General features: G+C 39.7%; 1 protein-coding gene across 2 annotated transcripts; it reads right to left on the bottom strand.

The window, feature by feature from the left end:
• Positions 1 to 10,613: 10,613 nt before the first annotated feature.
• On the bottom strand, positions 10,614 to 27,636 carry LOC120486110 (uncharacterized). Of its 2 annotated transcripts, XM_089129122.1 has the most exons (18): positions 27,465 to 27,636; positions 26,185 to 26,511; positions 24,035 to 24,376; positions 23,819 to 23,947; positions 23,687 to 23,716; positions 23,439 to 23,468; positions 19,807 to 19,827; positions 19,342 to 19,365; positions 18,969 to 19,001; positions 18,772 to 18,801; positions 18,579 to 18,602; positions 17,733 to 17,762; positions 17,436 to 17,462; positions 16,769 to 16,798; positions 16,503 to 16,538; positions 15,700 to 15,738; positions 12,419 to 12,586; positions 10,614 to 11,598 (listed from the first exon to the last, which is right to left on the bottom strand). In XM_089129122.1, the coding sequence occupies exons 1-18, from the start codon at positions 27,508 to 27,510 to the stop codon at positions 11,522 to 11,524; spliced, it is 1,443 nt and encodes a 480-aa protein (XP_088985248.1). In that variant the 5' UTR covers positions 27,511 to 27,636; the 3' UTR covers positions 10,614 to 11,521. The 2 variants fall into 2 exon arrangements, with proteins under 2 accessions (XP_088985248.1, XP_088985249.1); XM_089129123.1 differs by lacking the exons at positions 17,733 to 17,762; positions 18,579 to 18,602; positions 18,772 to 18,801; ... (2 more) ...; positions 19,807 to 19,827; positions 23,439 to 23,468.
• Positions 27,637 to 27,779: the final 143 nt, after the last annotated feature.

The following is a 27,779-nucleotide window of genomic DNA, read 5'->3' as shown; positions in this document are numbered from 1 at the left end:
TTACCCCTGTGTTTTTTTTTTTTTGGGTGCGAAAAAATGAGTTTCTCCAATCTTCTTGAAACTCTGGATTCTGATAGAAGGCCATGAGACTTAGACCTGAGTGCAAAAATGGAGGCTCCAGACCCTTCCAGAGCTGAGATATTGAGATCCCAAAATTTAGACCCTCCCAAAAAATGACAGTGGGGACTTTGGAATTAAAATATCCCCACATCATCACACACCTTCCACCACACCTAGAGATTGGCATGGGGTACTTTTATATATAAACATTTATTTATTTATGATACATTATTCATTCACAAAGAAAATTGGTGTCCTTAAAGGTTGGAGTTTTCCTCATTTTTCTAATTAAGGCATTAAGATCAATATCCAAAAGATGATTTTTTTATTCCGCTTTTTAGGCAACTTTAGCATGGGTGCCAAAACTTGGGTGCCAAAACTTAAACGACAGGGATAACTGTAAAAAATGACAGTTATCCCTGTCGTTTTTATTTTTTTGTGCGAAAAAATGAGTTTCTCCAATGTTCTTGAAACTCTGGATTCTGATAAAGGGCCATGGGACTTAGACCTGAGTGCAAAAATGGAGGCTCTAGACCCTTCCAGAGCTGAGATATCGAAACTTAAAATTTCGACCAGAAAAAAAAACGACAGTGGTACCCCTTACGTTTTTTTTGGGGGGGCAAAAAATTAAGTTTCCCCAATCTTCTCAAAACTCTGGATTCTGATAGAGGGCAATGAGACTTAGACCCGAGTGCAAAAATGGAGGCTCTAGACCCTTCCAGAGCTGAGATATCGAGACTCAAAATTTCAACCAGAAATAAAAAACGACAGTTTTACCCCTTTACGTTTTTTTTTTTTTGGGTGAAAAATTAATTATCCCCAATCTTCTCAAAACTCTGGATTCTGATAGAGGGCCATGAGACTTAGACCTGAGTGCAACAATGGAGGCTCTAGACCCCTCCAGAGCTGAGATATCGAGACTCAAAATTTCGACCGGAAAAAAAAACGACAGTGGTACCCCTTACGTTTTTTTTGGGGGGGCAAAAAATAAAGTTTCCCCAATCTTCTCAAAACTCTGGATTCTGATAGAGGGCAATGAGACTTAGACCCGAGTGCAAAAATGGAGGCTCTAGACCCTTCCAGAGCTGAGATATCGAGACTCAAAATTTCAACCAGAAAAAAAAACGACAGTGGTACCCTTACGTTTTTTTGGGGGGGGGGGGGCAAAAAATAAAGTTTCCCCAATCTTCTCAAAACTCTGGATTCTGATAGAGGGCAATGAGACTTAGACCTGAGTGCAAAAATGGAGGCTCTAGACCCTTCCAGAGCTGAGATATCGAAACTCAAAATTTCAACCCGAAAAAAAAAACCACAGTGGTACCCTTTCGTTTTTTTTTTTCGGGCGAAAAATGAAGTTTCTCCAATCTTCTCAAAACTCTGGATTCTGATAGAGGGCCATGAGACTTAGACCTGAGTGCAAAAATGGAGGCTCTAGACCCTTCCAGAGCTGAGATATCGAAACTCAAAATTTCGACCCAAAAAAAAACGACAGTGGTACCCCTTACGTTTTTTTTTGGGGGGGGCAAAACCTTAAGTTTCCCAAATCTTCTCAAAACTCTGGATTCTGATAGAGGGCAATGAGACTTAGACCCGGGTGCAAAAATGGAGGCTCTAGACCCTTCCAGAGCTGAGATATCGAAACTCAAAATTTCGACCAGAAAAAAAAACGACAGTGGTACCCCTTACGTTTTTTTTGGGGGGGGGGGGGGCAAAAAATTAAGTTTCTCCAATCTTCTCAAAACTCTGGATTATGATAGAGGGCCATGAGACTTAGACCTGAGTGCAAAAATGGAGGCTCTAGGCCCTTCCAGAGCTGAGATATCGAAACTCAAAATTTCGACCCGAAAAAAAACAACAACAGTGGTACCCCTTACGTTTTTTTTGGGGGGGCGAAAAATTAAGTTTCCCCAATCTTCTCAAAACTCTGGATTCTGATAGAGGGCCATGAGACTTAGACCTGAGTGCAAAAATGGAGGCTCTAGACCCTTTCAGAGCTGAGATATCGAAACTCAAAATTTCGACCAGAAATAAAAAACGACAGTTTTACCCCTTTACGGGTTTTTTTTGGGTGAAAAATGAATTATCCCCAATCTTCTCAAAACTCTGGATTCTGATAGAGGGCCATGAGACTTAGACCTGAGTGCAACAATGGAGGCTCTAGACCCCTCCAGAGCTGAGATATCGAGACTCAAAATTTCGACCGGAAAAAAAAACGACAGTGGTACCCCTTACGTTTTTTTTGGGGGGGCAAAAAATAAAGTTTCCCCAATCTTCTCAAAACTCTGGATTCTGATAGAGGGAAATGAGACTTAGACCCGAGTGCAAAAATGGAGGCTCTAGACCCTTCCAGAGCTGAGATATCGAGACTCAAAATTTCAACCCGAAAAAAAAAACGACAGTGGTACCCCTTACGTTTTTTTTGGGGGGGGGGGCGAAAAATTAAGTTTCCCCAATCTTCTCAAAACTCTGGATTCTGATAGAGGGCAATGAGACTTAGACCTGAGTGCAAAAATGGAGGCTCTAGACCCTTCCAGAGCTGAGATATCGAAACTCAAAATTTCAACCCGAAAAAAAAAACGACAGTGGTACCCTTTCGTTTTTTTTTTTCGGGCAAAAAATGAAGTTTCTCCAATCTTCTCAAAACTCTGGATTCTGATAGAGGGCCATGAGACTTAGACCTGAGTGCAAAAATGGAGGCTCTAGACCCTTCCAGAGCTGAGATATCGAAACTCAAAATTTCGACCCAAAAAAAAAAACGACAGTGGTACCCCTTACGTTTTTTGGGGGGGGGGGGGGGCAAAAACTTAAGTTTTCCAAATCTTCTAAAAACTCTGGATTCTGATAGAGGGCAATGAGACTTAGACCCGGGTGCAAAAATGGAGGCTCTAGACCCTTCCAGAGCTGAGATATCGAAACTCAAAATTTCGACCAGAAAAAAAAACGACAGTGGTACCCCTTACGTTTTTTTTGGGGGGGGCAAAAAATTAAGTTTCTCCAATCTTCTCAAAACTCTGGATTCTGATAGAGGGCCATGAGACTTAGACCTGAGTGCAAAAATGGAGGCTCTAGGCCCTTCCAGAGCTGAGATATCGAAACTCAAAATTTCGACCCGAAAACAAAACAACAGTGGTACCCCTTACATTTTTTTGGGGGGGGCGAAAAATTAAGTTTCCCTAATCTTCTCAAAACTCTGGATTCTGATAGAGGGCCATGAGACTTAGACCTGAGTGCAAAAATGGAGGCTCTAGACCCTTTCAGAGCTGAGATATCGAAACTCAAAATTTCGACCCGAAAAAAAAACGACAGTGGTACCCCTTACATTTTTTGGGGGGGGGGGCGAAAAATTAAGTATCCCCAATCTTCTCAAAACTCTGGATTCTGATAGAGGGCCATGAGACTTAGACCTGAGTGCAAAAATGGAGGCTCTAGACCCTTCCAGAGCTGAGATATCGAAACTCAAGATTTCGACCAGAAATAAAAAACGACAGTTTTACCCCTTTACGTTTTTTTTTTGGGTGAAAAATTAATTATCCCCAATCTTCTCAAAACTCTGGATTCTGATAGAGAGCCATGAGACTTAGACCTGAGTGCAACAATGGAGGCTCTAGACCCCTCCAGAGCTGAGATATCGAGACTCAAAATTTCGACCGGAAAAAAAAACGACAGTGGTACCCCTTACGTTTTTTTTGGGGGGGCAAAAAATTAAGTTTCTCCAATCTTCTCAAAACTCTGGATTCTGATAGAGGGCCATGAGACTTAGACCTGAGTGCAAAATTGGAGGCTCTAGGCCCTTCCAGAGCTGAGATATCGAAACTCAAAATTTCGACCCGAAAAAAAAACGACAGTGGTACCCCTTACGTTTTTTTTGGGGGGGCAAAAAATTAAGTTTCTCCAATCTTCTCAAAACTCTGGATTCTGATAGAGGACCACGAGACTTAGACCTGAGTGCAAAAATGGAGGCTCTAGGCCCTTCCAGAGCTGAGATATCGAAACTCAAAATTTCGACCCGAAAACAAAACAACAGTGGTACCCCTTACGTTTTTTTGGGGGGGGGCGAAAAATTAAGTTTCCCCAATCTTCTCAAAACTCTGGATTCTGATAGAGGGCCATGAGACTTAGACCTGAGTGCAAAAATGGAGGCTCTAGACCCTTTCAGAGCTGAGATATCGAAACTCAAAATTTCGACCCGAAAAAAAAACGACAGTGGTACCCCTTACATTTTTTTGGGGGGGGCGAAAAATTAAGTATCCCCAATCTTCTCAAAACTCTGGATTCTGATAGAGGGCCATGAGACTTAGACCTGAGTGCAAAAATGGAGGCTCTAGGCCCTTCCAGAGCTGAGATATCGAAACTCAAAATTTCGACCCGAAAACAAAACAACAGTGGTACCCCTTACGTTTTTTTGGGGGGGGGGCGAAAAATTAAGTTTCCCCAATCTTCTCAAAACTCTGGATTCTGATAGAGGGCCATGAGACTTAGACCTGAGTGCAAAAATGGAGGCTCTAGACCCTTTCAGAGCTGAGATATCGAAACTCAAAATTTCGACCCAAAAAAAAAACGACAGTGGTACCCTTTACGTTTTTTTGGGGGGGGCAAAAAATTAAGTTTCTCCAATCTTCTCAAAACTCTGGATTCTGATAGAGGGCCATGAGACTTAGACCTGAGTGCAAAAATGGAGGCTCTAGACCCTTTCAGAGCTGAGATATCGAAACTCAAAATTTCGACCCGAAAAAAAAACGACAGTGGTACCCCTTACATTTTTTTGGGGGGGGGGGCGAAAAATTAAGTATCCCCAATCTTCTCAAAACTCTGGATTCTGATAGAGGGCCATGAGACTTAGACCTGAGTGCAACAATGGAGGCTCTAGACCCCTCCAGAGCTGAGATATCGAGACTCAAAATTTCGACCGGAAAAAAACGACAGTGGTACCCCTTACGTTTTTTTTGGGGGGGCAAAAAATTAAGTTTCTCCAATCTTCTCAAAACTCTGGATTCTGATAGAGGGCCATGAGACTTAGACCTGAGTGCAAAAATGGAGGCTCTAGGCCCTTCCAGAGCTGAGATATCGAAACTCAAAATTTCGACCCAAAAAAAAAACGACAGTGGTACCCCTTACGTTTTTTTTGGGGGGGCAAAAAATTAAGTTTCTCCAATCTTCTCAAAACTCTGGATTCTGATAGAGGGCCATGAGACTTAGACCTGAGTGCAAAAATGGAGGCTCTAGGCCCTTCCAGAGCTGAGATATCGAAACTCAAAATTTCGACCCGAAAAAAAAAACGACAGTGGTACCCCTTACGTTTTTTTTGGGGGGGGCAAAAAATTAATTTTCTCCAATCTTCTCAAAACTCTGGATTCTGATAGAGGGCCATGAGACTTAGACCTGAGTGCAAAAATGGAGGCTCTAGGCCCTTCCAGAGCTGAGATATCGAAACTCAAAATTTCGACCCGAAAACAAAACAACAGTGGTACCCCTTAAGTTTTTTTTGGGGGGGCGAAAAATTAAGTTTCCCCAATCTTCTCAAAACTCTGGATTCTGATAGAGGGCCATGAGACTTAGACCTGAGTGCAAAAATGGAGGCTCTAGACCCTTTCAGAGCTGAGATATCGAAACTCAAAATTTCGACCCGAAAAAAAACGACAGTGGTACCCCTTACATTTTTTTTGGGGGGGCGAAAAATTAAGTATCCCCAATCTTCTCAAAACTCTGGATTCTGATAGAGGGCCATGAGACTTAGACCTGAGTGCAAAAATGGAGGCTCTAGACCCTTCCAGAGCTGAGATATCGAAACTCAAAATTTCGACCGGAAAAAAAAACGAGTTTTACCCCTTTACGTTTTTTTTTTGGGTGAAAAATTAATTATCCCCAATCTTCTCAAAACTCTGGATTCTGATAGAGGGCCATGAGACTTAGACCTGAGTGCAACAATGGAGGCTCTAGACCCCTCCAGAGCTGAGATATCGAGACTCAAAATTTCGACCGGAAAAAAAAACGACAGTGGTACCCCTTACATTTTTTTTGGGGGGGCAAAAAATAAAGTTTCCCCAATCTTCTCAAAACTCTGGATTCTGATAGAGGGCAATGAGACTTAGACCTGAGTGCAAAAATGGAGGCTCTAGACCCTTCCAGAGCTGAGATATCGAAACTCAAAATTTCAACCCGAAAAAAAAAACGCCAGTGGTACCCTTTCGTTTTTTTTTTCGGGCGAAAAATGAAGTTTCTCCAATCTTCTCAAAACTCTGGATTCTGATAGAGGGCCATGAGACTTAGACCTGAGTGCAAAAATGGAGGCTCTAGACCCTTCCAGAGCTGAGATATCGAAACTCAAAATTTCGACTCAAAAAAAAAAACGACAGTGGTACCCCTTACGTTTTTTTTTGGGGGGGGCAAAAACTTAAGTTTCCCAAATCTTCTCAAAACTCTGGATTCTGATAGAGGGCAATGAGACTTAGACCCGGGTGCAAAAATGGAGGCTCTAGACCCTTCCAGAGCTGAGATATCGAAACTCAAAATTTCGACCCGAAAAAAAAACTACAGTGGTACCCCTTACGTTTTTTTTGGGGGGGCAAAAAATTAAGTTTCTCCAATCTTCTCAAAACTCTGGATTCTGATAGAGGGCCATGAGACTTAGACCTGAGTGCAAAAATGGAGGCTCTAGGCCCTTCCAGAGCTGAGATATCGAAACTCCAAATTTCGACCCAAAAAAAAAAACAACAACAGTGGTACCCCTTACGTTTTTTTTGGGGGGGGCGAAAAATTAAGTTTCCCCAATCTTCTCAAAACTCTGGATTCTGATAGAGGGCCATGAGACTTAGACCTGAGTGCAAAAATGGAGGCTCTAGACCCTTCCAGAGCTGAGATATCGAAACTCAAGATTTCGACCAGAAATAAAAAACGACAGTTTTACCCCTTTACGTTTTTTTTGGGTGAAAAATTAATTATCCCCAATCTTCTCAAAACTCTGGATTCTGATAGAGGGCCATGAGACTTAGACCTGAGTGCAACAATGGAGGCTCTAGACCCCTCCAGAGCTGAGATATCGAGACTCAAAATTTCGACCGGAAAAAAAAACGACAGTGGTACCCCTTACGTTTTTTTGGGGGGGCAAAAAATAAAGTTTCCCCAATCTTCTCAAAACTCTGGATTCTGATAGAGGGCAATGAGACTTAGACCCAAGTGCAAAAATGGAGGCTCTAGACCAGGGGTGCCCAATCCTGCTCCTGGCGATCGACTGTCCTGCACAGTTCATCTCAAACCCTAATCAAACACACCTGAAGTAGCCAATTAAGGTCTTTAGGATCACATTCAGGTGTGTTTGATTGGGGTTGGAGATGAACTGTGCAGGACAGTCGATCGCCAGGAGCAGGGTTGGGCACCCCTGCTCTAGACCCTTCCAGAGCTGAGATATCGAGACTCAAAATTTCAACCAGAAAAAAAAAACGACAGTGGTACCCCTTAGGTTTTTTTTGGGGGGGCGAAAAATTAAGTTTCCCCAATCTTCTCAAAACTCTGGATTCTGATAGAGGGCAATGAGACTTAGACCTGAGTGCAAAAATGGAGGCTCTAGACCCTTCCAGAGCTGAGATATCGAAATACAAAATTTCGACCCGAAAAAAAAAACGACAGTGGTACGCTTTCGTTTTTTTTTTCGGGCAAAAAATGAAGTTTCTCCAATCTTCTCAAAACTCTGGATTCTGATAGAGGGCCATGAGACTTAGTCCTGAGTGCAGAAATGGAGGTTCTAGACCCTTCCAGAGCTGAGATGTCGAAACTCAAAATTTCAACCCGAAAAAAAAAAACGACAGTGGTACCCCTTATGTTTTTTTTTTGGGGGGGGGGGGCGAAAAATTAAGTTTCCCCAATCTTCTCAAAAACTCTGGATTCTGATAGAGGGCCATGAGACTTAAACCTGAGTGCAAAAATGGAGGCTCTAGACCCTTCCAGAGCTGAGATGTCGAAACTCAAAATTTCGAACCGAAAAAAAAATATCAGTGGTACCCCTTTTCGTTTTTTTTTCGGGCGAAAAATGAAGTTTCTCCAATCTTCTCAAAACCCTGGATTCTGATAGAGGGCCATGGGACTTAGACCTGAGTACAAAAATGGAGGCTCTAGACCCTTCCAGAGCTGAGATATTGAGATCCCAAAATTTTGACCCCCCAAAAAAACGACAGTGTTACCCATGTCGTTTTTTTTTTTTTTGTGCGAAAAAATAAGTTTCCCCAATCTTCTTGAAAGTCTGGATTCTGATAGAGGGCCATGAGACTTAGACCAGAGTGCAAAAATGGAGGCTCTAGAGTCTAGACCCTTCCAGAGCCAAGATATTGAGATCCCAATATTTCGACCCCCCCCAAAAAAACGACAGTGTTACCCCTGTCTGTTTTTTTTTTGGTGCGAAAAAATGAGTTCCTCCAATCTTTTTGAAACTCTGGATTCTGATAGAGGGTCATGGGACTTGGACCTGAGTGCAAAAATGGAGGTTCTAGACCCTTCCAGAGCTGAGATATTGAGATCCCAATATTTCGACCCCCCAAAAAAAGACGACAGTGTTACCCCTGTCGGGGTTTTTTTTTTGGTGTGAAAAAATACGTTTCCCCAATCTTCTTGAAAGTCTGGATTCTGATAGAGGGCCATGGGACTTAGACCTAAGTGCAAAAATGGAGGCTCTAGACCCTTCCAGAGTTGAGATATTGAGATCCCACGTAGCATTTATGTACTTATAAAAATCTCAATATCTCAACTCTGGAACGGTCTAGAGCCTCCCCTTTTGCACTCAGGTCTAAGTCCCATGGCCCTTTATCAGAATCCAGAGTTTGAAGAAGATTGGAGAAACTCAAAATTTCGACCCGAAAAAAAAAAAAAAAAACGACAGTGTTACCCCTGTCGTTTTTTTTTTTTTTTTTTTGGTGAGAAAAAATGAGTTTCTCCAATCTTCTTCAAACTCTGGATTCTGATAAAGGGCCATGGGACTTAGACCTGAGAGCAAAAATAGAGGCTCTAGACCAGGGGTGCCCAATCCTGCTCCTGGCGATCAACTGTCCTGCACAGTTCATCTCAAACCCTAATCAAACACACCTGAAGTAGCCAATTAAGGTCTTTAGGATCACATTCAGGTGTGTTTGATTAGGGTTTGAGATGAACTGTGCAGGACAGTCGATCGCCAGGAGCAGGATTGGGCACCCCTGCTCTAGACCCTTCCAGAGCTGAGATATTAAGATCCCAAAATTTTGAAGAGGAATAAAAAATCATCTTTTGGATGTTGATCTTAATGCCTTAAATAGAAAAATAAGGAAAACTTCAACCTTTAAGGACACAAATTTTCTTTGTGAATGAATAATGTATCATAAATAAATAAATGTTTTTCCTTAAAATACAGGGTGCATAAGTCAGGGCACCCCTATGTTAAATTCCCATAGAGTCAGGCAGATTTTTTTTTTGAAAAGCCAGTTATTTCATGGATCCAGGATAATATGCATCCTGATAAAGTTCCCTTGGCCTTTGGAATTAAAATATCCCCACATCATCACACACCTTCACCACACCTAGAGATTGGCACGGGGTACTTTCCATAAGATCATCTTTCAATGCAAATCAAACCAGCTATTAGGCTAACTGAAGTAAAACCATGGCAATCTCTAGGTGTGGTGGAATGTGTGTGATGATGTGCATGTAAACTTTCCAATTAAAACGCTGCAGATTTTTTTATTTTTTTATAATGACCTGTATAGAGCTCTGAAACTAGTTAATGCAGCATTTAATAAAATGTAGCTATAGATCAATCAATAGGGCTGATTTCGGGACGATTTCCCCCTTCCGGTAATCCTATATGTCCCGATTATCTTGATTGTTCTACAGATTATCTTATCAGATTCTCCCTCGGTGTGTTAAAGGGATAGTTCACTTTGAAATTAATTTTTGATATGTTTTATCTTACCTCAAGGCCATCCAAGATGTAGGTGTCTTTGTTTCCGCAGTAGTTTAAGTTTTGATATTTTTAGGTCAAACCGTTCTTGTCTGTCAGTCATATAATGGAGTTTTATAATTTATTTTATAAATATGCTTAAATGTGGCATTTAATATATAGGACATAAACAAATCGTTTATGTAGCAAAATAACTATATATATATAATTTGTATTTAATATCCAGACATATTTAGAACAACCCAAGTGGAAATGTATATGCAAAAGCTGAAAAATAATGGGGAATTTAATTATTTTGCAAATATAATCATATTATGCAAAAAAAAAAAAAAAAGTGTCAGATCAGTTTGACCCCCTTTAGGCATCTGAGGGTTTGGAAAAAGATTAAGGCTTATATTATATGTGGACATTTCTGACTTACAAAATGGAAGAAAAAAAATAGCCAAAAATATACGCCATGTAATTTTTTCACATATATTTTTTCAAATACATATTTCAAAATATACAAAACAAAATTGCCAGAAATACATTTGCTAAAATATTTTTTATGTAAATGTTTTCTTCTAAAAAATGTTTGGTCATTCATACATTTGGTAAAGGAATGGCCAAATTCATAAAGTCATATATTTTTGAAAAAATATAATTTGCCCTCCACACATATATATATATGTGTACAAACCAATTTATAATTGGAAAAAACAAGAAGAAGACATACTTGATCCAACAGATGTATACTTGAACAAACCCAATATATACTTGAGCAAACCGATGCATCTAAACATATACAGTAGTTGAAGAAGTCAATGTATAGTTGAACAAACCCAATAAATACTTAAAGGGATAGTTCACTTAAAAATGAAAATCCTGTCTTTGTTTAGTCACCTGTATGTTGTTCCAAATCAGTTTTTTTTCTTTTCTTCTGAACACAAAGGGAGATGTTTTGAAGAATGTTGGTGACCAGACAGTTGACAGTATCCATTGACTTTCATAGTAGGAACAAATAAAACTATTGGAAAAAGTAGATGAAGTAAGTAAATACAGGATTTACATTTTTGGGTGAACTATCCCTTTAATGACTCTTCAAGGCAGACACTCGTAGGTTGTTTTGCCTTTAAACTAGTGCAGTGTGTACTTTGCTACTTGGTTTTACTTGACCAAAAAACAAAACTAAAAAAAACCTTGTACTAGTGTTAATTAAATAAAACAGCACATAGAATGGTTTTACTGCTGTGGTAAAACACATCTTTAAAAATATATGTGATCAAAGGTTTGAGAGTCATATTAGTATTATGTTAAGAGTAACACTTGTAGTGAAGCATTATTTAGCACAATTATATATGGCAGTGTTTCCATCAACACATTTCCCAGTTCATCTAAACCCATGAAGATTTTCACACACAACTCAAAAAACTCGTTCTCACTTTCATCACATGTTTCTAGAAGCTTATAAAAGACTGAGCTGAAGTGCTGATGATGTCACAGTGATTGAAGCTGGTAGGCATGTAGGCATGTCTTATCTCATCAAACTAAACTCGTCTTCTACTGCTAAATCTCTCCATCATCATCATCATCATCATCATCATGATCTATTTGGCTAGAAGGTGTTTCTATTCCTGAGGATTCTGGAAGGGGACAATCACAGACATTAATATAAGAGAGAAATCTGGAAATCATTTCTTAAGTTATTCATGAGAAATTAAAATGTCAATTATTAATCATCAAATTACCAATAGAAATTAGATGTACAAAATAATTGACAATAGCACATTGTTTGGGCACTTGCTGTTTTCTCATCAATGAACATGACGTTTGTTATATTTGTGAATTCAGGGTAGGTTTACACAACACCGAAATGGAAAACGAATGTGTTTTGGCCGCTCATTTACACGACAACAGAATTTTGGGGGCCTAAAAACACGAGGTTTTGAAAACTGGTTTTAAAATCTATGCTTTACCTTCTCAATATAAAAAAAAACCTAAAATGTGAATCTGTGAAAACAGTGAAGTCACGTGCATACATATGTGCTCACACATCAGTATTATGTTTTCGCAAGGAGTTTTTTTGACAAAGTGACACCGCCATCTACTGACATGCACATTACAGCCTTTTTGGTCATTTTTCGCAGATCCGTGGTAACAGGAATCATATATTCCTTAGTGCTTTCACAGACCCAATGGCCACCAAAGCGCTTTACATTTGCCTCACATTCACCCATTCACACACTCATTCATACACTGATGGCGGTGTCAGCCATACAAGGTGCCATCCAGCTCATGGAGAGCAGCTGCATGGGGTTAGGTGTCTCGCTTACGGACACCTCGACACTTGGTCAGGTAGAACCGGGGATTGAACCACCAACCTTCCGGTTTGTACATAAACTACAAACTACTATTGAATGAACAATCCCTTCTTGCATTAAAAAAATAAATCAAAAGACTCACCATGATCTCCAGCATGTTCAGTACTGGGGTTACTGGGGATTCGAATGCTCCTCCTGCCCCGTCGGTCTATGGATGCCATGTTAGCACCTATCGCTATACTTAAGGCAGTCTCCTCAACATACATGCACCGTTCCCCTTCACCTTCCTCCATATTTGTGACATCAGCGCCTAGAAATAGAGAAATGCAAAGATCAAGTGCGTGTTTGCATACGAACCTCAGAGATTGAAATTACTACACAGAGGATTACCAGGATTTGTATGACTATAGAACGCGTCAAGTGTGTAAGGCTCAACTCTTTCTAGCTTGTCACAAACACATTTGATGAAAAAGAGTTTGCTTTATCGAAGTTCTGTTGCTTGGAATATGGTTCCCATAAACATCCGAAAGAGTAAAAGCACATGTGTTTGTGTAAAGATGTTGTAACTTGTATCTTTAATGTGCTGCTACTGCGAAGATGTACAGTTTGATGATTTGATTGGAACAATTTTATTTATTGTCGTTTATTTATTGCTCTGTGGACCCCAGAAAGTTTGAGATGGTCCTCACTGCAGAACACGATATCCAGGGGGGGTTAGGTTTAGGGGAGGTTTAGGTATATGTAAGGTGGGAGGAGTTAGATCTGGATTCAACTCCTCCAACCTTACATATACCTAAACCTACCAATCTCCGCCCCCTGATCTCTAACCCCACCCCTAAACCTACCAATCTCCACCCCCTGATCCCTAACCCCACCCCTAATCCTACCAATCTCCACCCCCTGATCCTACCCATCTCCACCCCCTGATCCCTAACCCCACCCCTAATCCTACCCATCTCCACCCCCTGATCTCTAACCCCACCCCTAATCCTACCCATCTCCGCCACCCAATCTCTAACCCCACCCCTAATCCTACCCATCTCCGCCACCCAATCTCTAACCCCACCCCTAATCCTACCAATCTCCAACCTTTATCCCTAACCCCACCCCTAATCCTACCCATCTCCGCCACCCAATCTCTAACCCCACACCTAATCCTACCAATCTCCAACCTTTATCCCTAACCCCACCCCTAATCCTACCCATCTCCACCGCCCAATCTCTAACCCCACCCCTAATCCTACCATTCTCCACCCCCTGATCTCTAACCCCACCCCTAATCCTACCCATCTCCGCCCCCTGATCTCTAACCCCACCCCTAATCCTACCCATCTCCGCCCCCTGATCTCTAACCCCACCCCTAATCCTACCCATCTCCGCCCCCTGATCGCTAACCCCACCCATAATCCTATCCTTCTCAACCCCCATAATTTAAAATAATGTACAAACCCAATTCCATAAAAGTTGGGACACTGTACAAATTGTGAATAAAAACAGAATGCAATGATGTGGAAGTTTCAAATTTCAATATTATATTTAGAATACAACATAGATGACATATCAAATGTTGAAAGTGAGACATTTTGAATTGCCATGCCAAATATTGGCTCGTTTTGGATTTCATGAGAGCTACAAATTCCAAAAAAGTTGGGACAGGTAGCAATAAGAGGCCAGAAAAGTTAAATGTACATATAAGGAATAGCTGGAGGACCAATTTGCAACTTATTAGGTCAATTGGCAACATGATTGGGTATAAAAAGAGCCTCTCAGAGTGGCAGTGTCTCTCAGAAGTCAAGATGGGCAGAGGATCACCAATTCCCCCAATGCTGAGGCAAAAAATAGTGGAGCAATATCAGAAAGGAGTTTCTCAGAAAAAAATTGCAAAGAGTTTGAAGTTATCATCATCAACAGTGCATAATATCATCCAAAGATTCAGAGAATCTGGAACAATCTCTGTGCATAAGGGTCAAGGCCGGAAACCCATACTGAATGCCCGTGATCTTCGGGCCCTTAGACGGCACTGCATCACACACAGGAATGCTACTGTAATGGAAATCACAACATGGGCTCAAGAATACTTCCAGAAAACATTATCAGTGAACACAATCCACCGTGCCATTCACCGTTGCCGGCTAAAACTCTATAGGTCAAAAAAGAAGCCATATCTAAACGGGAACCAGAAGCGCAGGCGTTTTCTCTGGGCCAAGGCTCATTTAAAGTGGACTCTAGCAAAGTGGAAAACTGTTCTGTGGTCAGACGAATCAAAATTTGAAGTTCTTTTTGGAAAACTGGGACGCTATGTCATCCGGACTAAAGAGGACAAGGACAACCCAAGTTGTTATCAGCGCTCAGTTCAGAAGCCTGCATCTCTGATGGTATGGGGTTGCATGAGTGCGTGTGGCATGGGCAGCTTACACATCTGGAAAGGCACCATCAATGCTGAAAGGTATATCCAAGTTCTAGAACAACATATGCTCCCATCCAGACATCGTCTCTTTCAGGGAAGACCTTGTATTTTCCAACAAGACAATGCCAAACCACATACTGCATCAATTACAACATCATGGCTGCGTAGAAGAAGGATCCGGGTACTGAAATGGCCTGCCTGCAGTCCAGATCTTTCACCCATAGAAAACATTTGGTGCACCATAAAGAGGAAGATGCAACAAAGATGACCTAAGACAGTTGAGCAGCTAGAAGCCTTTATTAGACAAGAATGGGACAACATTCCTATTCCTAAACTTGAGCAACTTGTCTCCTCAGTCCCTAGACGTTTGCAGACTGTTATTAAAAGAAGAGGGGATGCCACACAGTGCTAAAAATGGCCTTGTCCCAACTTTTTTGAGATGTGTTGATGCCATGAAATTTAAAATCAACTTATTTTTCCCTTAAAATTATGCATTTTCTCAGTTTAAACATTTGATATGTCATCTATGTTGTATTCTAAATAAAATATTGAAATGTGAAACTTCCACATTATTGCATTCTGTTTTTATTCATAATTTGTACAGTGTCCCAACTTTTATGGAATTGGGTTTGTATTTAATTCTGTTCTGTGTGACTTCTCATTCAGTAAATGCATAATTTTAACCACAACTATGCTTTTTAAAATCTTAAAATAATAATAATACAAATCTGTAATAATTAACCATTAATTATCATGCAAAATGTATTTTGTTTGACACGTGTATTCCGGGCTAAACCAGCTGTAGAGATCAGACTTTACTAAAGATTATCAAAGACAGCTTCTCTTGCATGTGTTTTTTGACGTAGTTGCTGTTTTCAGTCACTCATGTAATAAGAAGGTCTAAATTTCTATAAGCTTATAAGTTATAGCACAGCAACAAACCTCTTTTTCATTGAACATTTATTGTCACACAACAAAACACATTGTACACTTGCTGTTTTAGTTGCAATACTCACATATTTCCTTTTCAGAGTTCTTCATTTCATCTGTCAAGGCTGCACAGAGAAACAGAGAAATTAGATTACAGCGAATTAATAGATGAATGACAGTGATAGTGATATATATATATATATATATATATATATATATATATATATATATATATATATATATATATGTAATAGGTAATCTTCATTGCCATTTAAGTGAAATCACTGAACTTAAATATACAAGCTTGATAAAAATTATCATTCTAGAAGAAAATTTCAAATGGCACTTAGAGGCTTTTGCATCTGAACTCTTCATATATAAATACACACATGCATGTATATTTAAGAAAAAAAATATTATTTATGTATAAATTATTTATATTTATATATATAATATAAATTATATATAAATCTATATACAGTATATACATGCAAATATTTCTTAAAGATATATAAGCACGTGTGTGTATTTATAGATATAATATAATTATACACACTACACACATATATATTATGTAAACACAAACTTTTATTTTGGATGCGATTAATCGCGATTAATCGTTTGACAGCCCTAATATATATATATATATAAAAGGGGGTAATAGGATAATACATAAGACATTTCTTTCAACTCTAATAAATGAAAAGCTACTCAAAATATTTTTTAAACAACAATGGAATGAGCATCATGACCATATTTAAGGATGTCAATGTAAGATACTGACTAAAAACTGATGCACCTCTTGATGAAAATAGCATCAACAACAGTTATTTCCATCAAAAGGTGCATCACGTTTTGTTACACTTGCTGTCTTATTGGTAATACTTACGCAGTCGCTCTGGATTTTCAGGTTTCTTGCTTTCATCTGTTACAGCAGTACAAAGAAACAGAGAAATATGGACAGATACTGTGTTTTTTTATTAATGATCAGTAAAATCCGTTAAATCTAACACTAACATGAATTATCAATACTTTTCACAGTAATTTATTAATTAGTTCAGGACAGTTTCACACCTGTAATATCTAGAAGTTAAACTCTACTCTCACATAATGAAGCGATTTTTTTTCTCTCACTGCATCAGCTGCGATACTTACACACTTTCTTTATGTTTTCAGAGATCTCGACTACAGGTTACAGCAGCACATAGAAACAGACATGAGGAGATTAGAAGTGAAAGATCATATATTAATATTATGCACCTCAATCTCTCACAAGCAGAACATGTGAGAAATGATAAATACTGGCAAAGAAAAAAGATTTCCGCTGCAGCACAATAATACGGAGGCGTATTGCATTCACTTGAAGAAAAAAATCTACTCTGTTTTCCTGAATTAACGAGTTAATTTTTCATGAGAAAAAAATGTTTTTGCTCTGTTTTTCTGAATTAACGAGTAAATTTTTCATGCAATTTTTTTTCTCTGTTTTTCTGAATTAACTCGTTAATTCAGAAAAACAGAGCAAAAACATTTTTTTCTCATGAAAAATTAACTCATTAATTCAGAAAAACAGAGCAAAAACATTTTTTTCTCATGAAAAATTAACTAATTAATTCAGGAAAACAGAGCAAAAAAAATTCTCATGAAAAATTAACTCGTTAATTCAGAAAAACAGAGCAAAAACTTTCTTCCATGAAAAATTATTTCGTAATTCTGAGATAATTACCTTGTTAATTCAGAAAAACTCAGTAGATTTTTTTTCTTCAAGTGAATGCAATACGCCTCCGTACTATAAAGCTTATCTTTCATCGGGTTTAATACGTACACAGTCGCTCTGAGATCTTCTCTTCATCTGTTACAGCAGGACATAGAAACAGAGAAACGAGATTATAGCAAGTGATCAGATGAACATGTCAGAAAAACTGACACAGCGCAGACAACACTCAAAATAACAGATCCAGAGTCAGCAGGAATGTGATTTTTGATTTACTGCTATCAGTATTTTAATATGCAGCTCAATACTGGACAATCACTCACAAGCAGAACTTTATAAATATTGACTTAAATATCATTTATAATCTACTACAGTAGACAGTTCTGTTGTATCAGCTGTAATACTTACGCAGTTGCTGTAGTTGTTTGGAGATCACCGCTTCATGTCACAGCACATCGAAACAGAAATGAGTGAATAGATGAAACACTGATGAAACACATCATCTTCTACATCTACATGACTATATTAATGATCAGTAACAATTACAGTAAAGTAGTGTGTGAATATTAAAGCATAATGTGAATTAATAAACAATACTTTCCACAGCATTTTGATTTGAAATTAGTTCAGAGATGATGAATGATAAATTATTGACTATGATTCCTATAAGCCATTGTGCCGGATTCCCTTCAGGTGTTTCTCTGCCTATACAAGTCCTGTGTTTTACTCTCACGCTGTGTTTACACTCTCACTAGGATTCCTTGTGTTATGGTGTTGATCTTTAGCCTAGTTTCCTGGATTTCAATGTTTGCATTTGGTTTTGACCTTTTTATAGCTATTTGGAATATGATTGTGGATTACTCTTAATAACGATTACTCTTAATAAGAGTTTCCTCAGCACTAGTCTAGATTATAGCACAATAAAACTACTTTTTATCTTGGTAAATGGTAAATGGTAAATGGACTGCATTTATATAGCGCCTTCATAGACCTAATGGCCACCAAAGCGCTTTACATATTGCCTCACATTCACCCATTCATACACACATTCACACACCGACGGCGGTGTCAGCCATGCAAGGCGCCAGCCAGCTCGTCGGGAGCAGCTGGGGTTAGGTGTCTCGCTCATGGACACCTCGACACTTGGCCAGGTGGAACCGAGGATTGAACCACCAACCTTTCGGTTCGTAGACAACCCACATGAACCACTGAGCCACTGCCGCCCCATCATGCTGTATCACCTTTGAAACTTACGTATTTCTCTTTTACAGTCCTCGGCTTCGTGTAACAGCAGCACATAGAAACAGAAATAAGGAGATTATTAGAGAGCGATCAGAAACACTGAGAATATACTGTGTCATTCTTCATCAGCTGATCTAGACTAGCAATGTGTCGTATTGTAGCACAATAAAGCTCACTTTTCCTTTGTATCCGCTGCAATACTTACACATTTTCTTTAGTTTTTCCGAGATCTTTGCTTCATGTCACAGCATCACATAGAATCAGAAATAAGGAGATTATAAATAAGTGAATGAACAGATGATTTCATATACAGAATTAACATCTTATATAAATATAAATTTTAAATTTACCAATTTACTACAGATCAGTTTTACTATCACTGCATCAGTATAAAGTACTTACTTATTTCATTTTCACAGCCCTTCGCTTCATGTTCTGCAGCACATAGAAACAGAAATGAGGACAGATGAAGAAACACTGTGTGATTATCACCTCATCATCTGCAGGTCTATATCTTAATGGTCTGGAACAATTACAGTAATGTTGTGTGTTAAAGTCACCATGAAATCAAATCTGACAGTTTTATTAATATGTATAGTTTATATCTTCAGTCAAATGCTCCGAACGAACATAATCCTCTAAAGTGATCTGAAACGGCATTAAAAATAAAATATTCAATGTTTAGTTTTTTTTTTTTTTTTTTTTTAAAGATAATGGTTTTCATAGTTAATTTATGAATTTGTTTGACTTTTGCTGCATCAGTTTTAACACTTACCCAGTTCTTTCTCATCGATCTTGGCTTTGTGTTCCAGCAGCGCATAGAAACAGAAATGAGGAGATTATGAGTAAATGATGAACATGTCGGAAACACTGAGAAGATACTGTGTGATTGTGTGATAATGACAATATATTCACTCATCCAGAAAAGATCCATCAGCTTGACAACAAGATCCATAATTCCGCTTAATGCTTTGCATCATAAATATATGCTTTTGTTATTGTAAGAGGTTAGTGACCCCTAGCGGTGAAAAATCCTTCATATTGTACCTTTAACAACATTATTTAACGTGAACACGAAAAAGTGCATACTTCTCATTATAACAAATAGGACTATATCATAAAGTTAAAACTTCTAAAATATGAATTGATATTTATTTTAAAATTACTTCAGTGATGTATGACACCTGTAATGTTTTTGTATTAAGCTTTATTCAGTTGCTGTATCAGCTTTAATACTTACACAAGCGTTTGGAGAGCTTCGCTTCATGTCACAACAGCACATAGAAACAGAAAAGAGGAGACTCAAAATTTACATGTCAGAAACACTGAGAAAATAGTGTGAGATTTCCCGCAATTAGTATTATTTTTTTTTAAATTGTGACTACTTATAATTATATTAAAAGTTGTGTCAGCCATTTCAAACATAAATGATACCATTCATCTAAACGATCCGCTAGCCTCATAAAGCCTCACAAAAATTGTGTCTCTGTAGACAGCCTAGGCTCTGAGATGTACACACAACAACACTACTACACCAAACACTCAAAACCAAAATAAATAATCAATACTGTTCCAAACAATCACCGACAGGGGGTGGGTGTTGTGAGGTTTTGCGCTCGTGCACGGCTGCGCGGCGGAGGAGGAGGATTAGGAGGAGAAGGATTAGGAGGAGGACTAGGAGGAGGAGAAGGAGGAGGATTAGGAGGAGGATTAGGAGGAATAGGATTAGGAGAGAAGGAGGATTAGGAGGAGGAGGATTAGGAGGAGGACTAGGAGGAGGAGAAGGAGGAGGAGAAGGAGGGGATTAGGAGGAGGAAGAGGAGGATGACTAAGAGGATGAGGATTAGGAGGAGGATGAGGATTATGACGAGGAGGATTAGTAGGAGGAGGAGGAGGATTAGGAGGAGGATTAGGAGGAGGAGGATTAGGAGGATTAGGAGGAGGATGATTAGGAGGAGGACTAGGAGGAGCAGAAGGAGGAGCAGAAGGAGGGGATTAGGAGGAGGAAGAGGAGGATTAGGAGGAGGATGACTGAGAGGATGAGGATTAGGAGGAGGTGGAGGATTATGAGGAGGAGGATTAGTAGGAGGAGGATTAGGAGGAGGATTAGGAGGAATAGGATTAGGAGAGAAGGAGGATTAGGAGGAGGAGGATTAGGAGGACTAGGAGGAGGAGAAGGAGGAGGAGAAGGAGGGGATTAGGAGGAGGAAGAGGAGGATTAGGAGGAGGATGACTAAGAGGATGAGGATTAGGAGGAGGAGGAGGATTATGACGAGGAGGATTAGTAGGAGGAGGAGGATTAGGAGGAGAAGGATTAGGAGGGGGAGGATTAGGAGGAGGATGATTAGGAGGAGGATGATTAGGAGGAGGACTAGGAGGAGCAGAAGGAGGAGAAGGAGGGGATTAGGAGGAGGAAGAGGAGGATTAGGAGGAGGATGACTAAGAGGATGAGGATTAGGAGGAGGTGGAGGATTATGAGGAGGAGGATTAGTAGGAGGAGGATTAGGAGGAGGATTAGGAGGATTATGAGGAGAAGGATTAGGAGGAAGTGGATTAGGAGGAGGAGGGGGATTAGGAGGAGGATTAGGAGCAGGAGGATTAGGAGGAGAATGATTAGGAAGAGGAGGAGGATTAGGAGGAGGTGGATGATTAGGAGGAGGATTAGGAAGAGGATAAGGAGTATGATTGGGAGAAGGAAGAGTAGGATTAGGATTAGGAGGAGTAGGTTTAGGACGACTAGGAGGAGGGGGATTAGGAGGAGGATTAGGAGCAGGTGGAGGATTAGGTGGAGGTGGAGGATTAGGAGAAGGAGGATTAGGAGGAGGATTATAAGGGGGAGGAGGAGGATTAGGAGGAGGATTAGGAGGAATAGGATTAGGAGAGAAGGAGGATTAGGAGGAGGAGGATTAGGAGGAGGACTAGGAGGAGGAGAAGGAGGAGGAGAAGGAGGGGATTAGGAGGAGGAAGAGGAGGATTAGGAGGAGGATGACTAAGAGGATGAGGATTAGGAGGAGGATGAGGATTATGACGAGGAGGATTAGTAGGAGGAGGAGGAGGATTAGGAGGAGGATTAGGAGGAGAAGGATTAGGAGGATTAGGAGGAGGATGATTAGGAGGAGGACTAGGAGGAGCAGAAGGAGGAGCAGAAGAAGGGGATTAGGAGGAGGAAGAGGAGGATTAGGAGGAGGATGACTAAGAGGATGAGGATTAGGAGGAGGTGGAGGATTATGAGGAGGAGGATTAGTAGGAGGAGGATTAGGAGGAGGATTAGGAGGAATAGGATTAGGAGAGAAGGAGGATTAGGAGGAGGAGGATTAGGAGGACTAGGAGGAGGAGAAGGAGGAGGAGAAGGAGGGGATTAGGAGGAGGAAGAGGAGGATTAGGAGGAGGATGACTAAGAGGATGAGGATTAGGAGGAGGAGGAGGATTATGACGAGGAGGATTAGTAGGAGGAGGAGGATTAGGAGGAGAAGGATTAGGAGGAGGAGGATTAGGAGGAGGATGATTAGGAGGAGGATGATTAGGAGGAGGACTAGGAGGAGCAGAAGGAGGAGAAGGAGGGGATTAGGAGGAGGAAGAGGAGGATTAGGAGGAGGATGACTAAGAGGATGAGGATTAGGAGGAGGTGGAGGATTATGAGGAGGAGGATTAGTAGGAGGAGGATTAGGAGGAGGATTAGGAGGATTATGAGGAGAAGGATTAGGAGGAAGAGGATTAGGAGGAGGAGGGGGATTAGGAGGAGGATTAGGAGCAGGAGGATTAGGAGGAGAATGATTAGGAAGAGGAGGAGGATTAGGAGGAGGTGGATGATTAGGAGGAGGATTAGGAAGAGGATAAGGAGTATGATTGGGAGAAGGAAGAGTAGGATTAGGATTAGGAGGAGTAGGTTTAGGACGACTAGGAGGAGGGGGATTAGGAGGAGGATTAGGAGCAGGTGGAGGATTAGGTGGAGGTGGAGGATTAGGAGAAGGAGGATTAGGAGGAGGATTATGAGGAGGAGGAGGATTAGGAGGAGGATTATGAAGAGGAGGATTAGGAGGAGGAGTAGGAGGAGGACGACTAGGAGGAGGAGGATTAGGAGGAGGATTAGGAGCAGGTGGAGGATTAGGAGAAGGAGGATTAGGAGGAGGATTATGACGAGGATTATGAAGAGGAGGATTAGGAGGAGGTGGAGGATTAGGAGGTACACTAATACCTTTGTGTTTATTCCAAGACCCAAATAGTTATCTGGAATTCTTTTGAAAGGTGGAGAGAACTTAAAGAACTGAAGATGTTTAAATCGGACGCCGGGGTTGCACTGTTTCTTTTGGACAGGTGACTAGCTGCTAGTGCTGACCTTTTTGGATGTGAACACTGTGTGAAATATCCTTCTTGAGAAAAAAAATTAGTGAAGCGTGACTAAACTTGGGCAGATCTAGCTAACGTACGCGACATTATGCCGAACTAGTGAAGATTGTATGTGAGGGAGGGGCGAGCTAACTTGGTTTGTTTGGGATCTCGCACGAAGTGACGTCACCCACAATTGCTGATACAACCTAATTCATTACATTTATATTTTTCTCTGCACTCAAAGCGTTTTACATAGAAGGGGGGAATCTCCTCAACACCACCAATTTACAGCTCCACCTGGATGATGCGACGGCAGCCATATTACGCAGAGAAAAAATAAAATGAACTAAAGCACAGTAACAATATAAAAATACTTTGTAATATCTACCTCTGGTTGTGCGTGATTCATTTAAATTCATGCATATCAATACTGGATAATCATAAACTTTATTAATTATTTATTTATAAGCAGAATTTGTGGCAAAAACAAATTAAAAAATCATATTAAACATTAAAACTATGCGTATCAGGTGTAACACTTACACAACTCCTCCAGCTGTTTGGATATCTTCGCTTCATGTCAGCAGCCGCACAGCGAAATAGAAATGAGATAAGTGAGCTTGTTCCAAATTCAGCATTTAAAACAGAGCGATTCATTCATGATTATATTAATATCACACAGCTCACTGGATAATCATAACAACTTATGGAGAAAATTATAAATATTGCCTTAAAAATCGGTTATAATCTACTACAGTAGACAGTTCTGTTGTATCAGCTGTAATACTTACGCAGTTGCTGTAGTTGTTTGGAGATCTCCGCTTCATGTCACAGCACATCAAAACAGAAATGAGTGAATAGATGAAACACTGAGAAGACACTGTGTGGTGATTCATCATCTGCATGAATTCTGTATGACTTACGTATGAGTTTTTTGAGTTCAGAGTCTCTGTGTCGCCAGTAAATCCCGACACCAGTCGCAGCCGCAGTCGCAGCCGCCAGCATCAAAACAACACATATCCCGACCAGCACTCCTGGAGGAAGACCTGGCACTGACATGAGGAAGAGACACATGATCAACTCAATCATGAGGAGACGCTAGTGCTTTAGAGCTGTACTGGCAGAAAATAACAACTCACCAGAGACAGTAACAGTGAATCTCTTGAATAAGATCCCTCTGTCATTAACAATCTTTAGTCTATATTCTCCAGCATGTACAGTTTCAATGTCACTGATGATCAGAGATCCAGTGTTGTCCATCTTCAGTCTGTTTCTGAATCTCCCATCGTCCACGTCATAGAGTGATGCATGATCGTCTTCTCTATTGCCTTTAGCGATAAGAGATCCTTCAGCTCCATATCTCCATAGTATGAGATCTCGTGTCCGCAGTTCAGTGTCAGTGTGGAGAGTCTCAGAGTTTCCCTTTGTGGCTAACAATGCCTTGATTTCTTCATTATCTTCAACAGACTTGAGTGGAGATTCTGCAAAAATAATATCTCATAGTCTCATAACTGTTGGTTATTTATTACAAAAATAGAGATCAAACGGTATGAAAATTTCAAATCACGATCATCAATATTATCACGTTTTTGTTCAAATGAGATGAAAATGTTGATACGCACACTGAAAAGTTGTATAGTTGAAAATCAACAAATGACAAATATAATGAGCAGCTCTATGCACTTATTTAAAGCTGCAGTAAGTAACTTTTTTGTGTTAAATTGACAAAATCTATGTAATGAGCAAGTATCAATAAAGGAGCACAGTGTGTTGTTCTTTGCTCGGTTTTTAACAAAAGGAAACGTTCAAATCGCTTAAAAACAGACGCGATAGCTGATTCGAGCGAGTGATGTTCGACGGCGGCGTCCATCTTTGTAAGGTGCCGGTACTCTCTTGCATTGGCAAATCTTGACATTTGAAATTTTTACAGGGAAAAACAAAACTTGGAAATATTGCTCTTACAACAACAATTTATTGTTAATTATTAACAACATCAATGTATTTAAACAAGTCGCGTGTGTGCGCATTTCTTTAAAAAGAAACATTGTCTTTTTAGAAGTTGGTCATTAGTAAACTTGATTCTTGAAGTTTGTTAAGATTGGGGAAGTATACAACAATTGCATGTAAATGATAAACAACAGAAACAACCTAGAAAACAGCTCCCGATATTGTCTTTTCAGTCATACTTCGATATGTTTACAAGACAGCAAGCATAAAAAAGTAGGCCTACACTAGGTTTGATTTGGGCATGTAGGCTACCTGTCTGTGTAGGCTAATACATAAACTAAAAGAAAAGCTTATATTCTGACTAGCTTGCTCGTTTTATTTATTTATAAAACATAGTTTTACCCAAACTAATAATTAAGACAAGTTTAAATGGCTAAATCTTGTAGTCTTTTTCTTTTCTGACTTAGCCTACTCCAGTTCTTGTTAAAACACACAAGACATGCAAATTCTGTGCATTTTGGTCACTTTTTGTGTGAAATCATATTTATTTTCTCCATCAAAAGTGTGCTTTTACCTTAAATGAGCGTGAACACAACAAAGATAGACTCTCACTGCTGCTTACGCGACGCTCCTCCTCGCGGTGTACACTTCATGCAAGCCGAAAAAGATACGTGCTACTCACGCTTGCGGTGCGGTGGCCGCGATCAGCTCCGGTTGCCGTTTCACAGCCGTAACGCGCCACAGATGTGTGCAGTAAATAAAGGGATAAACGGCCGTCGCGCTTTTTCTGTCAGTGGTATAGAGTACCAGCTATATCTGCGAGAAGTAGCGGTACGCAACAAAAAGTGCAGTTACGCTGAAGAGTAAAATGTAGAAGTGCCGTACTGCGTACCGGTGAGTACCGCCCCACTTCGAGCACTGCATGTGTCATGAAAAAAATGCCACCCCCGGCGACTGCCCGGTTTGCCCGTGCCCAAAACCGTTACTGTCCACACTTAACCCAATGTAACCACAGTATACCCACACTTTTCCCACTGCATGGGGACCCACTCGGTCACGTATGTGCCCCGAATTTCACACCAGTGTCTGTGCCCACACTCTAAAAAATGCTGGGTTGTTTTAATCCAATTTTGGGTCAAATATGGACAAACCCGAAATGTTGGGTTAAGAATGTAATGTAAAAATTTAACCCAACGGCTGGGTTAGTCCATATTTGACCCAAAGTTGGGTTAAAACAACCCAGCATTTTTTAGAGTGCACAGTGGGCTGCCCACAAGGTGCTCTCGTTTCATTCAAATGCAACTTGCCTACTCACAAAGAAGTTCAGATTTAATGTACTCACCTTTCACAATAACTTGAAATTTCTTGAAATTGGTCTCTACACTGCTGATACTCTCGACTGTGTATTCACCAGAGTGTTTGATTCTCATGTTCCAGATGGTGAGAGATCCAGTTTGATCCAAATGAAGTCTGCCACTAAACATCATCATCAACTTCACATCACTATATTCAACTTTACCAGTTGCTTTGTTAATTGTTGCTATCCTCGTCTCATTAATAATCCACCGTGCAAGTCCATCTGTCTGTGTTGCAGTGAAATCAGCATGTAGAGTGAGAGAATCTCCCTCGATCACCGTCTTCACTTCCACTGGATCTACATCCCACACGCCTGCAGAACACATGGAAACACCAGATGTCACATGTATACCTTTTATCAAAAATAAAATATTGCCAGAAAAAGAAAACAAAAATGTTAAAGGGAAAAAGTAACACAATTAAATGTGATGCAGCACAACTGTTTCAGAAATAAATAACATTTTAAATTATATTAAAACAGAAAACCATAATCTCTGGTTACCTTGTGAAATTCTAATTTGTAATAATATTTATTTATTTTTAAATACATGCATTGAATACATCCAAATGATGTTAATTGCAATAATTAAAGAACAATGTAGTCCTAAGTATAGTTTTACAGTAATTATTTGTTACCTTTAGTCTTCTTCTGTATTTTTTTTTAATTTTATTACTTTATATTCTGAAAAATATTGAATAACTTCACTGTAATTCCATCAAATCCAGTCCACACACCAATGCTCTCCTTTACAACAATTAATTTGAATATATATATATATATATATATATATATATATATATATATATATATATATATATATATATATATATATATAGTATATGATGTGTGAACCGAATGGTGACATTGTTACTGTGAAGATATCTAATATTTTCATAATAAAAACCCATAACTGCATAGTAAAATTATGCAAAAGCCCTTTATTTGCTAAATGATGTCATATAATCAGTAGGAGACGACTGATGTGGAAATTGAATTTACTGACAGTACAGTGTGTATCATTGAAGTTATTGATTCAGTAATTTCGAATCTGTGAATGTTATCAACTTTACTAAACCAAGTTTCCTTTAAATCAGAACATTTCGTGGATCCTATAAAGTCAAGCACATTATCTATCATAGACCTTATGTGTAGTTTAAAACGCGTTTCATAAGCAAAGGCATTTGAAGACAACACTTGTCACACCTGACAGGTAAGTTACAAAGAGAAACTGAAAGCATCACAGAAAACCGAATTAAAACACTTACCTTCTATGGCGAAGCAAAATACACAGATAGAAAACACGATCTTCATTTTGTTGAGAAGTTGAGTGACAGTTGAGTTTAATAAGGCCGATTGTGGCTATCAATATCCACCGTTGTGTCTGTGTTGTGAGTGTTTGATTTCTGAACCGCACCCACCGCTGAAATCCCGCACTGCGCCTGCGCAAACTCACCTGTCGTCGTCTTCTTCTTCTTCTTCTTTGAGCTTATTGGCGGTTCGCATTCTTAAAAAGAGCATTACCGCCATCTACTGCAGGAATAGATCAGAGACACATATCAAAACTCTGCTTCAATGTTGCT

This window comes from Pimephales promelas, chromosome 3, assembly GCF_988280905.1.
Source record: "Pimephales promelas chromosome 3, fPimPro1.hap1.1, whole genome shotgun sequence".
Classification (NCBI taxonomy): Eukaryota; Metazoa; Chordata; class Actinopteri; order Cypriniformes; family Leuciscidae; genus Pimephales; species Pimephales promelas.
Note: the sequence above shows the minus strand (reverse complement) of the source record. Positions and strands in the feature narration are given on the sequence as shown.